The sequence below is a fragment of the Fistularia commersonii genome, chromosome 19 (assembly GCF_037954325.1).
Source record: "Fistularia commersonii isolate RoL2024-O1a breed Wild chromosome 19, RoL_Fcom_v1.0, whole genome shotgun sequence".
Classification (NCBI taxonomy): domain Eukaryota; kingdom Metazoa; phylum Chordata; class Actinopteri; order Syngnathiformes; family Fistulariidae; genus Fistularia; species Fistularia commersonii.
This window is the reverse complement of record NC_141302.1, coordinates 425,185-440,000: the sequence shown is the minus strand read 5'-3', so window position 1 is coordinate 440,000 and position 14,816 is coordinate 425,185. Positions and strand designations below refer to the sequence as shown.

Sequence of the window (14,816 nt, the reverse complement as noted above, 5' to 3'; positions counted from 1 at the left end):
GATGGGGTCTGAGGGGACACTTGATGTTGGTTTGAGTGAAGACATGAAGGTGAGGGACCACCAGGAGGAGGCAGAGAGCTGCATGATTGACAGGGTGATTGAATCTTGATAAATGGACACACACACACACACACACACACTACATGTCCACCAGGAGGCACCATGTCTTCTTCTCTGGCTGCTCCGTCCAGGACCTCCACAGCGAGTCCACCTCCTCCATCTCATACCTTCATGGACCTCCTGTCAGGTCCTCCTGTCAGGTCCTCCAGACCTCCAGACCATCTCGGACTCACAGTACAGAAGCTTCACAGGAATGGAGGCCATGTGGAGTGTGTGTGTGTGTCTGTGTGTGTGTGTGTGTGTGTGTGTGACAGACAAGTGCAGGATGTAAGGTGTGTGTGTGTGTGTGTGTGTGACAGACAAGTGCAGGATGTAAGGTGTGTGTGTGTGTGTGGGGGGGGTCCTGCACAGCTTGCAGGGTGTGCATGAGTGATGTATGTGTGCATGTGTGTGTGTGTGTGTGTGTGTTTGCAAGCAAGCATCCTAAGCTCCGCCCACTTCCTGTGTGATGAAAGGTCTGACAGGAAGTGAGGAGGCGCAACAGGAAGTGGAAGGTGAGACTTTGTCAGCTTCATGCAGATTTTCACCTCCTCTCTGCTTCACCAGGTTACTACAGATTATCCGATTACTTATTGTCTCAGAATATTACATATACATATATTATATATACATATTACATATTACAAATTAAAAAATATTACTTTGTATTATAATAATACATATATATTTAGATTATCATCAGAGATCACCAGATTATTGCCTCATATTTCAATATAATTGCCATATTATTACCCAATAATTAGAGGATATTTACCTGATAATTACCAAATTATTTACCTGAGAATGACCAGATTATGACCTGATAACTATTGGATTACTACCTGTTCATTACCAGATTATTTTCAGATAATTATCTGATAATTACCAAGTAATGGCAGATTATTTCAACATTATTTCCATATTATTACCTGATAATTATTGGATTATTGCCATATTATTGCCAGATATTTACCAGGCTATAACCAGATCACTGCCAGATTATTTCAATATAATTGCCAGATTATTAACTGATATTTATTGGTTTATTATCTGATAGTTACCAGATCATTGACAGATTATTTCAATAAAAATGCCAGATTATTACCTGATAGTTACCAGATCATTGCCAGATTATTTCAATAAAAATGCCAGATTATCACCTGATAATTATAGGATTATTACCTGATAGTTACCAGATTATTGCCAATAATCAGCGATATTCCCAGATGGCGGTCCGAGCAGGATTCCCCCGAGGCCCAGTCAGGGTTAAGCCCCGCCTCCCGCCCCAGCTCCTGCTGTGATTGGTCGCTTTCAAAACAACAAAGAACGGAGCTGTTTGATTGACAGCCGGGGTGTAAACAAGTACCCCGGCCCCAGATCCGTCCCCGGGGGGTTCCTGCACAATGGGCCGCCGCCGGGCGACATTTGGCCGTCGTCTGGATACACACATCAATCGTCGAGCCCCCTCACACACACACACACACACACACACACACACACATGCAGTCAGTTGATTGGTGGATGGAGGCCCCGGGGCCGGTGGCTCCTCCTGCCGGCCGGCGTGGACTCGCCTTTGGCCTCCAGTGCCAGAGGACCCACACACACACACACACACACACACACACACACACACACACAGGATTTGTAAACACCTCCGCCTCAGTGAAACAACTTCCAGGCTTGTATCTCCAAAGCATCAAACATGTCCAGGAGGTCGCGGACAAAAGGCTGACAGAGCGAGGAGGTCCGGACAAAGAGGCCGTTTACAGACTCGGCTGGGCGGAGACTCCATGAATGAATTCAGAATGTGGTGAAACGGGGGGTTCTAGAGGGTTCTGCTGGGGGCGGAGCCAAGGGTTCCGACCCGGGGACCAGAGGCGCACATCTGATTACATAATGGCCCGGTAACAGCAAGCCGGACGCGGCACCACCAGTACCAGTGTGTGTGTGTGTGTGTGTGTGTGTGTGTGTGAAGGGGCGTTCACTGACCGCCGGATCCCGAGACGTTCCACCGCGTCCACGCTCTCCTTCCTCACTGGTGCAGGACCGCCGAGCAGAGCACAATAATGTGATGGCGGCGCCACAGGCGGCGTAGAACCTCCACAACCTGCTGGGAAGGGAGGAGGACACTCAGAGAGGGAGGAGGAGGAGAAGAAGAAGAAGAAGAAGAAGAAGAAGAAGAAGACGAGGAGGAGGAGGAGCTCACATGTTGGACGGACGGTGACGGCGATTGCGGTTTCCTCCAGGCAGCGGTGGAAGTGAAGATCTCACCAGCAGGTAAGAAGGAAGGAGGCACACACTGCTTCTTCTGGTTCCTCCTGGTTCCTGCTAGACCTCCTGGTTCCTGCTGGACCTTCTCCCAGCTGACCTGCACAAAGTGATGAGGAAAGAATTCCATTCATAAACGGAGTCGACCTTCATCCGTTCACTCCTCCATGTCTGAGTGAGTGAGTGAAGGTCTTTGCTGCTCCGAGAAGTTCAGCCGGTCTCCTCCAGATTCCTCTTTCTTTCTCCACCACATCGTGGACATCCCATAATACTCTGATTGTCTTCAACAGTGGGATGTTTAGCATAATTAGCCGCCGTTGTGTTCGGGGGCCGTCGGAGTTTTGCATCTCCGAGGCTCCGAGGCGGCCTGACCTTTGCTGTTAGAGAGAAATATATCTCACACACACACACACACACACACACACACACACACACACACACACAAACAAACAATCGCAGTCAAAGTTGTCATTCTAAATGGTGTTGCGTTCAAATGTCTTGGTGCAACCTGGGAAACCGCCGCCGCTTCCTGCTCATTCCGGCGGACATGTTTGTAGTTTTTCCTCCACAGGCCGGATTCACATGTAAGGACTCGTATTTTGATCAAACGTTACACAAATATATCACAAAGTCAGTGTGTTTGCGTCCCAACGGCGCCCGGTGACATCGCTGGCGCCGGAATGAAAGCCCGCATTCATGAAAGGAAGTCCGGCCGCGGTCACACGGCCTCCGGGCCCCTCCTGATTGGTGGAGCCCGAGAGCGCCGTCGTAAAGGCGTCGCTGGAAGCTCCGGGACGTCGGCCGCCGGCCGCTCGCCAAAAGTCAGGGCTGTAACTCTGGGAGATCGCCATGGCGACCGGCGCGTCAGCCCCCCCGCCGACGGTTCCGTGTCAATGGGTCGACTCCGCCCCCCGCCCGCCTGTCCGTTGTCATGGAGACGGTTTCACTCGAAGCCGCCGCCCTCGTGACAGGAAACAAACGTCCGTCACTTCCTGCGGCGGATCGGCTCGCCGGGGCCGAGCGGGACCCGTCGCCATGGCGATAAGAGGCTCGCCGACCCCTAGGTGACCTCACCTGGGGTCCAACCCTGACCCGGTGGAAGCCGGGTCCCTGAACGCATCACGGAAGGAGTTCCTGAAGGCATCAACCAAACGATGTGTTGAAGAAACGGTTTCTGAGGAGGTCCCTGAACGCACCGCTGAGGAGGTCAATGGAACGGCAACCAAGGAGGTCCCTGAACGCATCATGAGGAGGTCCCTGAACGCATCATGAGGAGGTCCCTGAACGCATCATGAGGAGGTCCCTGAACGCATCATGAGGAGGTCCCTGAACGCATCATGAGGAGGTCCCTGAACGCACCGCTGGAACCGCCGCTCTCCAACGCCGTCTCTGAAGGCGTCATGAAAACAGTCGCTGAAGGTCTCGGGTGACACTGTTTTTGAGGGCATCTCTGAACACGTTGAACAAACGCCGGTGAAGGTCCTGAAGGCCCCGGTGAGCAGGTCCTGAAGGTCTCCTGACCTGCTGGGGTGAAGCAGGTTCTTCCCCTTCATCACGTGTTCATCGGTGGGGAACCTTCTAGACCTTCAGACCTTCCAGACCGAGGAGAGCAGAGGAGCTTCATGGATGAGCTCCTCCTTCATCACCCCTGCTGCTGCACTCCTCTTCCTCTGTCCACACACACACACACACACACACACACACACACACACACACACACACACACACACACACACACACACACACACACACACACACACACACCGTCCTCTCTCCCAGTGTAACGTACTCTCCCTCTTTCTCTCACTCACTGGTTTTTTTCAATGGTGGCTTTTGTCTCTTTCATCTCCTCGGAAACAAAGAGTCCTTGTGCAGGAGGAGGAGGAGGAGAAGGTCTGGGAGGAGGAGGAGGAGGAGAAGGTCTGGGAGGAGGAAGAGGAGGAGGAGAAGGAGGAGGACATCTGGAAGGAGGAGGAAGAAGAGGAATCCCACCTATTACTTTGGGTTCTTCTGACAGAAGCAGCTGTTGTGTCTGTGATGGATCTCAGACGGAAGCTCAGCCTCCATCCTGGACCTCCTGCTGGAGCAGAGAAGAAGGAGGAGGCACGTGATTGGCCGCGTTCATCTCCGTTGAACGCGGCCAATCACACGCCTCCACCTCCGGCCGTTAGCGTGAGGTTCTCCTAGCGTGTCCGGGGCCTCGGGGTGGACCAGCGTTGGTCCCGTGACCTTCTGGTCCTCCACGAGAGGTGGCCTCCTCACCACTAGATCATCAGATTCTTTCAAGCCACTGGTCCCGGATCACGCGGGGTTCTGGACCACGGCGTGTCGGCCGAACTTCCAATCAAAGGGGTTGTAGTTGGGGTTCCGTCTTCCGGAACCGGTTCCTCCCGTTCGCAGAGCTCGAGGCCTTCAGGCGGAGAGGAGGCGGTTCCTCGTGAAGGTCCAGCCTGACTCCGGCTCTTCTATCTTCTCCTCCCTCAGCGGCGGCCATGACGGCGGCCACGCCCCCGTCCTCGGAGGGCTCCTCCCCCCAGAAGATGTGCCACTCGCAGACCCAGACCGACATCCGGCCCCTGCTGGGTCCGGCGGGCGGCGGCGGCGGCGGCGGCGGCGAGTCGCGGCGGCGGCGGCGAGTTCTGTCCAAGGACGGGAGGAGCAACGTGCGCATCGAGCACGTGAGCGGGCGAGGGGCGCTGTATCTCCGCGACCTCTGGACCACCTTCCTGGACATGCGGTGGCGCTACAAGTTCTTCCTCTTCTCCGCCACCTTCGCCGGGACCTGGTTCCTCTTCGGACTCCTGTGGTACCTGGTGGCCATGGTCCACGGAGACCTTCTGGGTAAGACCCGCGCCCTGGCGGAGCTTCTTCAAACGCGGGAGGTCTTCAAACCCGTGTTCTCACGCGGTTCCTCAGAGTCCGAGCCGCCGTCCAACCACACGCCGTGCGTGATGGAGGTGAAGACGCTGACGGGGGCCTTCCTCTTCTCCCTGGAGTCCCAGACCACCATCGGCTACGGCTTCCGCTGCATCACCGAGGAGTGTCCCGTCGCCATCGTCCTCCTCATCTTCCAGCTGGTGGTCACCATGGTGATGGAGATCTTCATCACCGGCACCTTCCTGGCCAAGGTGAGTCCCCGCCCCCTCCGGCCGCCTCCCGACCCGGACCCTGGCTGAGCGGGTCCTGCCCCCGCAGGTGGCCCGGCCCAAGAAGCGAGGAGAAACGGTGAAGTTCAGCCAGCACGCCGTGGTGTCCGACCTGGAGGGCCGGCCCTGCCTGATGATCCGCGTGGCCAACATGCGGAAGAGCCTCCTGCTGGGATGCCAGGTCCTCACGATCGCTCCTCGCCGCCGTACGCTTTCCTTCGGGTCGTTTTAAGCCCCGCCCCTCGGGAGCTAACCGGCGGCGCTCGAACGGGAAGCGATGTCGCGGACGGCGGCGGCGCCCCCCTTCACGGAGCGCTCTGGGCCCTCAGGTGACCGGGAAGCTGCTGCAGACGTCGCAGACCAAGGAGGGCGAGACCGTCCGCCTGGACCAGCGCAACGTCCGCTTCCAGGTGGACACGTCCAGCGACAGCCCCTTCCTCATCATCCCCCTGACCTTCTACCACGTCATCGACGACAGCAGCCCGCTCCGCGCCTGGGCCGCTAAAGGTTAGCATCGCGCCGGCCGACACCGCGTGGGCCGGGACCCACGGCCCGGAGATCAGCCTGCAGGTTCATCTGGAGACCGGGCATTAATCTGGAGTCCAGGTTGAGGCCACAAGTTAGTCCGGAGTTCACAGGTTAGTCTAGAGCAACACAGGTCAGTCTAGAGCAAGTTGGCTTAAGGCCTGCGGGATAATCTGGAGTCCACAGGTGGACTCGAGGTTCATCTGGTCCATCTGGTCTACAGGTTCATCTGGAGACCAGGCATTAATCTGGAGTGCAGGTTGCTCTAGAGTCCACAAGTTAGTCTGGAGGCCAGAAGTTAGTCTAAGGGGCACAAGTTAGTCCAGAGTTCACAGGTTAGTCTAGAGCAGGTTTGCTAAGGCCTGCGGGATAATCTGGAGTCCAGGTTGCTCCAGAGTCCACAAGTTAGTCTGGAGGCCAGAAGTTAGTCTGGAGGCCACTTGTCAGCCCGGAGTTCACAGGTTAGTTTAGAGCAACACAGGTTAGTCCGGAGCTAAAAGGTTGGCTTAAGGCCTGCGGGATAATCTGGAGTCCACAGGTGGAGCTACAGCCCACAGGTTCATCTGGACACCAGGCATTAAGCTGGAGTCCAGGTTGGTCTGAGGTCCGAAGGTTGGTCTAGAGCCCTCACGTAGTTCTGGAGTCCACAAGTCAATCAGGCTAATGTGTAGCCCATTCATTTATCTGGAGTCCAGGTTGGTCCGGAGCCTATGAGTTAATCTGGAGTCCAGGAGTGGAACTCCAGTCCGCGGGCCAACTGCCAGTCACAAGGATAATCCGTAGTATGGAGGTAAATCTGAGGCCCACGGGTTCATCTGGAGACCGCCGTTCCATCGAGAGCCAGAAGGTTTACCTGGATTTCCCAGGTTCATCTGGAACGTGGATGTGAATCTGGAGTCCACAGGTGGATCTCCATTCCAGAGGTTAATTCCAGTGACCACTGGACCAAACGGTCGTCTCAGAGCCGTAATCTTGAATCTGGAGTAAATCTGGAGTCCACAAGTGAATCTGGGGCCACCAGGTGGCCCCAGATTCACCTGGAGGGCGGAGGTTAATCTGGAGTCTCCTGGTTAATCCAGAGCCCACGGATGATTCTGGAATCCACAGGTCATCCTTGCGAGCCGGTCTGTTGGGGTCCAGGTGTCATGGCCGCCGTGGCCTCCAGGGGGCGCTGCTAGCGGGTGTGTTAGCATTAGCAGCAGCGCCAGAGTTTCCTCCACCAGGGTAAAGATGTGTATTTACACACACACACACACACACACACACACACACACACACACACACACACAGGCTTTGTGTGTGTGACGCATACATGTGCACGTGGGTGCAGTTGGTATTCGCGGTCACGCGCCACTACTCCGGTCGAGGGCTCTGATTGGCCGACGCCCCCGGCAGAGGACAATGGCGTGCAGTCACGGCGCTCACACTGAGCGCGCTCAGACCTCCGGAGGGCACACGGGCGTCGTAGCCGGTGTCACCGTGCCGGATCTCCACCCTCAGACGGGTCCCGATCCAGGATCCGATCCAGGATCTCCACCCTCAGACGGGGTGAACTTCTGACCTCCTGCTCCTGGAATCCAGGTCCAGCCAGGTGGACGTGGTCCTCCTGCCAGCAGGGGGCGCTATCACGCCTCCAACACCACCATCTGAAGGCGGGTTCTGCTCGGGTCCATGAAGAGGAACCTGAGAGCCAGGGTGGTGTGTGTGTGTGTGTGTGTGTGCGTGCGTGTGTGTGTGTGTGTTACCGGTCGAGGTTCCGGCTGCGGCTCCATCGCATTTCTGATGGAGATCAGGTGAGGAACCTCCAGGCCACCAGAAGGTGGAGGTGCCAGGAGGAGCTGGAGGTTCTGGACGAGGAGGACCAAACATCTGGAAGCCTTCCGGGATTCTAGATGTTTTCACGGAGAAGATCGAGAAGGAGGTCACGCGGGACCGGAGCGGAACCCCAGAAGCCTCCGAGCTCATCCCCGGGTCACCTTCTCCGGAGCTTCTAGATGTTCCCGGAGGGCGGACCGGGGGTTCCTTCACCTTCTCCGTCCTTCTGTCCTCCAGGCGGCGGGCGCTCGGACCCGGAGCTGGCCGACTTCGAGCTGCTGGTGATCCTGAGCGCCACGGTGGAGCCCACCTCCGCCACCTGCCAGGTGAGGACCTCCTACCTGCCCGAGGAGATCCTGTGGGGCTACGAGTTCCCGGCCGTGGTCTCCATCTCGCCCTCGGGGAAGTACGTGGCCGACTTCGCCTCCTTCGACAAGGTGGCCAAGACCAGGCGTCCGGCGGGCGTCGGGGGGGAGGAGGGGTCGGAGCGCGAGAAGGTTCGGCTCAGCGTGAAGATCAGCAACGTCTGAAGCCGGAAGTCCTCGGCCGAGGGGCCGGCGCCCGGCCCCGGAGAACATCTCGGAGAACCCACGGAACCCCGGAGCTCCGGGGGACCTTCTCACCGGAGCGGGGAGGTGAGACCTGGAGACACACACACACCGACGTGGAGATCAGTGGACCATCAACACGCCGCGGAGCATCTTCTGGACACGTTCCTGAGAACCCGGAAGCTCCGCGGCTCCTCACCCCTCCGGAACATCTCCGCATTCCGGATCCCTCAGAGAAGAAGAAGAAGAGCGACGGAAAAGCTTTTACTTCCTTCACCAAGGACCTTCAGGAGAACATCTCATCTCCTCCAACTTCCATATCACCTCACCTCCTCCCAGAGGACCTCCTGAGGCTCCTTCACTTTGAAATGATAATATTACTAAAAGCACTTTAACCTCCTGAGAAGGGTACAACACACACACACACACACACACACACACACACACACACACACACACACACACACACACACACACACACACACACTAACTTCAGTGGAGGTTCATCTCTGTACCTTCTAATCGTCCTCTAATAAAGATCTTCTCACAGCGCCTTCGTTCCACATCGCTTCTTGGACCTTCTCCTGACGCTGACGATATCGGTTCCTCGGTTCCTCGGTTCCTCGGTTCCTCGGTTCCTCGGTTCCTCGGTTCCTCAGCCCCAGACAGCTGGCCAGGTATGCAAATGAGGTTGTGTAAAGGGCGGAGTAAAGATCTACTTCCTTTATAAGAAACCAGAAGCAGAGAAGATGGAACGAGTGAAGATGATGCTTCTTCTGAGCTGCTGGATTTCTGCAGGTAGGAGACACATCCTTCTAGCGGGGGGGATTACTGTGTGAGTGTGTGTGTGTGTGTGTGTGAGTGTGTGTGTGTGTGTGTGTGTGTGTGTGTGTGTGTGTGTGAGATGGAGGACAACCTGATTTACGTGGAGGAACGACAGAAGAAGCCCTTCCACAGAGAAAGAGATGGAACAAGAGCAAAGCGGGGAGAAGAAGAAGAAGCAGAAGAAGAAGAATGGATGGATGATGAGAAGAGGAAGTGTTCTCAGAGCAAGAGCAAGAAGCTCTAAGCAGGAAGTCAAGCATCATCTGAGGGCTGAGAAGATAAATCTAACTCTGTCTGGTCGCCGCGGCGTCGTTCTTCTCGACGCTGGTCCCTCAAACCATCCGAGTGAGAAGGTTCCTCGCAGGGGTTTCAGCTCCAAACAGAAACATTTTTATTTTCTTATTAATCTCAGAGCTCCTGAGATGAATAAGCTCCTGAGCTCCAGACTAAGTCTGGAGTGGCAGAGAAGTATGTTAAACTGGTGCAGGACATGTATGCTCGCTGTGAGACACTGGTACGGTGTGCTGTAGGGGTAACAGAGAAGTTCAAGGTGGAGGTGGGACTCCACTACTTAGGGTCAACAGTCCAGAGCGTAGGAGAGTGTGGAGAAGAGGTGAAGAAACGGGTCCAAGCAGGTTGGAATGGGTGGAGAAAAGTGTCAGGGGTTCTATGTGATAGAAGACTTTCAGCCAGAATAAAAGGAAAGGTGTACAAGACAGTGGTGAGACCAGCGATGATGTTTGGACTAGAAACTGTTCCAATGACCAAAAGACAGCAGGCAGAACTAGAGGTTGCAGAGATGAAGATGTTGAGGTTCTCTTTGGGAGTGACCAGGATGGAGAGGATCAGGAATGAGTCTATCAGAGGGACGGCACATGTTAGATGTTTTGGAGAGAAGGTCAGAGAAGCCAGACTGAGATGGTTGGGTCATGGACAGAGGAGGGATAGAGAATATATTGGTAGACGGATGCTGGAATTGGAGCTGCCAGGCAAGAGGTCTGGAGGAAGACCAAAGAGAAGATTTATGGACGCCGTGAGAGAAGATATGAAGGTAGTTGGTGTGAGAGAGGAGGATCCAGAGAATAGGGTTAGATGGAGAAGGTTGACTCGCTGTGGCGACACCTGACGGGAAAAGCCGAAAGAGGAAGAAGAAGATTAATCTCAGAGCTTCGCTCCGAGACACACTTCCCTTTTGACAACCCTGTAGAGGAGCCGGCTCAGCCAATCAGAGCGCAGGATACAGAGGCGCCCTGCTCCGATTGGTCGCCGCCCGAGAAGCTGCTTAAATAACCGGTGGGATGGAGAAGGAGGTCCGGAACTTCTTCTCGGCGCAGAGGAGCAGAACACGCCTTCCTGAATGTGAGCTGGTCTGAGATGTTCTGAGATGTTCTGGATGTTTGGCAGCTGCTGCGGTGGAGAAGCTTCCTCCTCTCTACGTGGTGAAGGGCGGCTCCACCTGCCTGGCCGCCGAGGAGACGCCCATCAACAACACCGAGGACGTCATCTGGACCTTTGAGAGAAAAGTCATGGTCCATAAAGGAGTCGTCATCCCAGACTTCAGGGGGAGAGTGGACTTCCACCAGGTGAACCTCTCGCTGTGTGTGAGGGACCTTCAGGACGGCGACAGCGGCAGCTACCAGATGACTGGCATCCGAACCGACGTCTTAGAAAAGATCAGCAGGACCCACCATGTGGTGGTGGAAGGTACGTTCTAGAAGGTTCCTGAAACAGGGAGGGTTCTGGAGAAGAACCAGGAGGCATCACAGGAGGCCGGGTCTTCCTTCTCGCTCGTGGACCAGGAGCTCCCGGGTCCTGGTCTGGAGGCCCCACCGGTTGATCTGAGCCGCCCTGTCCCGCAGGTCTCCTGCCGCCGCCCATCATTAGCACGCAGCCGCTCTGGTCCAACGCTAGCGGGGGCGGAGCCTGCCGGGTGCTGGTCAACTGCTCCGTGTTCGACCAATGGGTGACCTCGCAGTGCGAGGAGGTCGGCTGCTCGCCGTCCCAGAGGTCGGCCGGCGGGTTCAACCTGTCCGTCGACGCCACCAACTCCACCCTCCGCTGCGCCGCCGCCAACCACGTGAGCCACACCAGCGCCTTACAGACGCTGAGATGTGAGCACGCCGCCGCCGCCGCCGCTACCGCCGCCGCCGGGGGCGGGGCTTCTCTGGACTCCCGCTTCTCCTGTCTCTGCAGGCTCGGACCGAGTTCCATCCAAAGTTCCGGGGTCACCCGTGGCGCCGTGGGCCGTCTGCCTGGGGGTGCTCGCCCTCGCCGCGGCGGGAGGCGTCACGGTGATGGCGTACATGAGGAGGCGGCGCCCGGTAAGCCCCGCCCCCTGACAACCACCCCAGAAGGTGCGCGGTCTGACGGATCTTCTCCCCAGGCAGGAGATGAAGATCCCATACAGCAGGTCCCTCAGGAGCGTCCGCCCGGCCCGCCGGTCCAGGACGCTCCGGCGCCGGCGTCCCCGCAGGCGGACACGCTGTCCACCACCTACAGCCTGGTGGGCCCGGCGCTGCAACGCTGCACGCCGCCGCCGCCGCCGCCGCCGCCGCCGCCCTCCAGCACCACTCATCACAACACCACCTACAGCCAGGTGGGCAGGAGAGTCAAGTAGCGCCGGCGGCGCCTGGCGTGGGCCGCGACCAGGGGGCGGGGCTTGGCGCCAAGATGGCCGACACCATCGACCCGGGAGGGGACGCCAGCAGGACGTCGCTTCTCCTCCAGCTTCCTGTCCGACCCGGTGGTGCAGGTCACGAACTGACTCACTCGTTCACTCACTCGTAGGACCGCCCCCTGCCGAGGCTCCGCCCCCTGCCGAGGCTCCGCCCCCTGCCGAGGCTCCGCCCCCGGTGTTTGATTGACAGCCCTGCCATCTGAGCTTTGTTGATGTCAATAAAGTGTCACTGTGAACATGAGGTGTTGCTGCCCTTCCTGCCTCGGCCTCCAGGGGGCGCCGTTTGCCGCCGGCGCCGCCTCCTCAGGGCCATGAGCTTCTGCAGGCCGTCCTCCGCTGGGCGTTGCTGGCGAGAGGGGCGGGGCTTCCAGTGCAGATCTTCTCCTGGTCCTCCTGAGTTCCACCTCCATCACAATCAGGACACATTCCACACTGGTTCAGCTGTGTGTGTGTGTGTGTGTGTGTGTGTGTGTGTGTGTGTGTGTGGCCTGCTAGAACCCCCCCCCCCTCCCCCTGACACCCTCTCTCTCCACCCCCGCGAGGCTCTTCTGCTGCTCTCAGCAGAAGAGGAAGCAGAAGTTGCTGTGGTCGCCATCATGGCCGGTCGCCTTCGCCGGCTGCTTCTTCTGCTTCTCAGGACCTTCATCCACGGTACGTGTCGCCGCCGCCGCCGCCGGGGGACGGGAGGGCAGGAAGGCAGGAAGTCAGCTGGCGCCGGCACCGGGTGCAGATACTGTGCGCGGACCTTCATGAGAAGCTGCCGGCAGGAAACGAGAGGCGTCACGGCTTCTTGAAGGGTCTCCTGCGGCTTCTGGTGCAGCAGAAGGTCTTTCTGAACTTCTGTTTCCCGTCGATACGTCGCCGCGAATCGTCGTGATCCTCCGTGGCCGCGGTATCATAGTTAGGCTGGTGAAGGAGGTTCTAGCGGGCGTCTGAAGCCAGAAGGTCACGTGTGCTGGTGTTCCAGTCCAGGATCTCGGCGCCGCCGTCCAGGTTCTGCACCGGCAGCGAGGCGGCTCGGCCGAGCTGGACCCGCATCTGCGGGGCTCAGTGGCCAACCTCTCCAGGTTCTACTGGAAGCTGGGGAACAAGAGGATCGCGGACACCGTCAGACCCGACATGAACACCTCCAGGTTCTCGGGCCGGCTGGAGTTCTGCTCCAACAGCTCAGTGCTGAAGCTGCGAGACCTGCAGGTGGACGACAGCGGGACCTACATGTTCTTCTCCTTCAGGGACGGCTTCCAGCAGGCCACCATCGAGGTCACCCTGCAGGTCCACGGTAAGAGTCCACCACCAGGCGATGGCCTTCACACACACACACACACACACACACACACACACACACACGACTGTGCCTCTCCTCCAATCAGAGCCCATCAAGGAGAAGCCCAGTGTGACATCAAACCCCACCTGGAACGCCATCAATGGTTCCTGCCGGTTCCTCCTGAGCTGCCGGGCCGCCGGCCACGAGAACGTGTCCTACCACTGGAGCCTGGACCCGGGGTCCACCTGGAACCTGGACCCGGGGTCCACCTGGAACAGGTCCCAGGTCCAGGTCCAGGTCTGGCCCGTGGATGGAGACACCAGGGCCAACTGCACCGCCTTCAATCCCATCAGCAGCCAATCAGCTGAAGTCCAGCTGCAGTGCAGGAACAGCACCTCCCCAAGTGAGGGTGTGTGTGAGCATGTGTGTGTGAGCATGTGTGTGTGAGCATGTGTGTGTGTGTGTGGAGAAAACTGTGGTCATTGTCATGGCGACAGTGTCACCACATCTTTGAAGGTTCCTACGTCAATGTTTTTTGAGGGTTTGTCAAGTTTCCAGAAGCTCATTCTCACGCTCAGACCCTGAACCCCCCGAGACCCCCTGGCCCAGGTCTTCCTGGAAGGAGGTCTCCTGGCCCAGGTCTTCCTGGAAGGAGGTCTCCTGGCCCAGGTCTTCCTGGTGTCCCAGGTCTTCCTGGTGTCCCAGGTGTTCCTGGTGTCCCAGGTGTTCCTGGTGTCCTCCGCCTGTGGAGCTTGAAGGCTACCGTTCCTTCTTGCAGGCTTGGTGGAATTCTCGCCTCCGATGGCGGCGATGGCGGCAGTGGGCGGCGCTCTTCTGGTCATCATGGTTTCCGCAGCCGTGGTTCTTCACTGGAAGCGAAAGCGAGCAGGTGCGGAACCTGTTGGTGGCTTCTCGGGTGCCTGAGATGAGGAACCTTCACGCTCAGACCTCTTCTTCTGTCAGCAGGACGCCAGCAGGACGACAAAACCTTCTACTCTCTCCTTTCTAATGTCCAGACTCGACATGAAGGTTCCTCCTCAGTGTTCCTGCCCATCCCTTCTTCTCGTCCGGACCCGGAGGTCCCTTCGAGGTCCCCTGGAGCCGCGGAGGCCGTGGACACCGTGTACGAGGTCGTCAGCGACGTGAACTTCCTCCAGGTCCAGGTGATCTTCAGCAGCCGCTTCCTTCATGAATGCGGACGACACCGTCTTTAGACGACAGTGTCCTTCACACACACACAGTTTGAGCTTCAGCTTCTGTCAGGTCCACCATGAAGCTTCAAGCTTGAGTCTTCATGGGGTCAATAAAACAGGTCTGATCATCTTCAAGGTCTACGACCAGATCCAGCTCCACCACCTGAAGACGCCGCCCAAACCACCTCCTCGCAGAGGCCGGGCCGGGCTGGACCGCGGAGGAGCTTCCACGTAAACAGGGACCTTCAGACAGTCGCTTCCCTGCGGAGCCTGGAGATGCTGCTTCCTCCACCTGGAGGACCATCTTCATGCCCCTCCAGCAAATACTTGTTGTCCAAGCCACTCCTTCATTCCAGCTTCAGAAGCGACACAGAGAAGACTTGTCCACCAGACATTTGTACACGTCCTCAGGAACCTCAGACAAGCCGTTCTCCACGGCGGAAGAGCAGCTCGACA

At 57.4% G+C, this 14,816-nt stretch overlaps 3 protein-coding genes across 4 annotated transcripts; all 3 read left to right on the top strand.

Moving 5' to 3' along the window:
• Positions 1-2,037: 2,037 nt before the first annotated feature.
• kcnj10a (potassium inwardly rectifying channel subfamily J member 10a) lies at positions 2,038-8,951 on the top strand. Of its 2 annotated transcripts, XM_086165307.1 has the most exons (6): positions 2,038-2,376; positions 4,852-5,208; positions 5,284-5,495; positions 5,563-5,694; positions 5,843-6,020; positions 8,091-8,951. In XM_086165307.1, the coding sequence occupies exons 2-6, from the start codon at positions 4,860-4,862 to the stop codon at positions 8,381-8,383; spliced, it is 1,164 nt and encodes a 387-aa protein (XP_086021433.1). In that variant the 5' UTR covers positions 2,038-2,376; positions 4,852-4,859; the 3' UTR covers positions 8,384-8,951. The 2 variants fall into 2 exon arrangements, with proteins under 2 accessions (XP_086021433.1, XP_086021435.1); XM_086165309.1 differs by lacking the exon at positions 5,563-5,694 and having other exon boundaries at positions 2,039-2,376.
• Positions 8,952-9,030: 79 nt separating this feature from the next.
• Positions 9,031-11,961, top strand: LOC147223216 (uncharacterized). The gene is made up of 5 exons (XM_086165310.1): positions 9,031-9,199; positions 10,631-10,930; positions 11,086-11,337; positions 11,420-11,547; positions 11,610-11,961. Exons 1-5 carry the CDS (start codon positions 9,151-9,153, stop codon positions 11,841-11,843), a joined length of 963 nt encoding a protein of 320 aa, XP_086021436.1. The 5' UTR covers positions 9,031-9,150; the 3' UTR covers positions 11,844-11,961.
• A 239-nt stretch (positions 11,962-12,200) lies between these two features.
• LOC147223215 (uncharacterized) lies at positions 12,201-14,740 on the top strand. The gene is made up of 6 exons (XM_086165302.1): positions 12,201-12,554; positions 12,871-13,182; positions 13,274-13,570; positions 13,946-14,056; positions 14,134-14,330; positions 14,497-14,740. The coding sequence occupies exons 1-6, from the start codon at positions 12,215-12,217 to the stop codon at positions 14,593-14,595; spliced, it is 1,356 nt and encodes a 451-aa protein (XP_086021428.1). The 5' UTR covers positions 12,201-12,214; the 3' UTR covers positions 14,596-14,740.
• Positions 14,741-14,816: the final 76 nt, after the last annotated feature.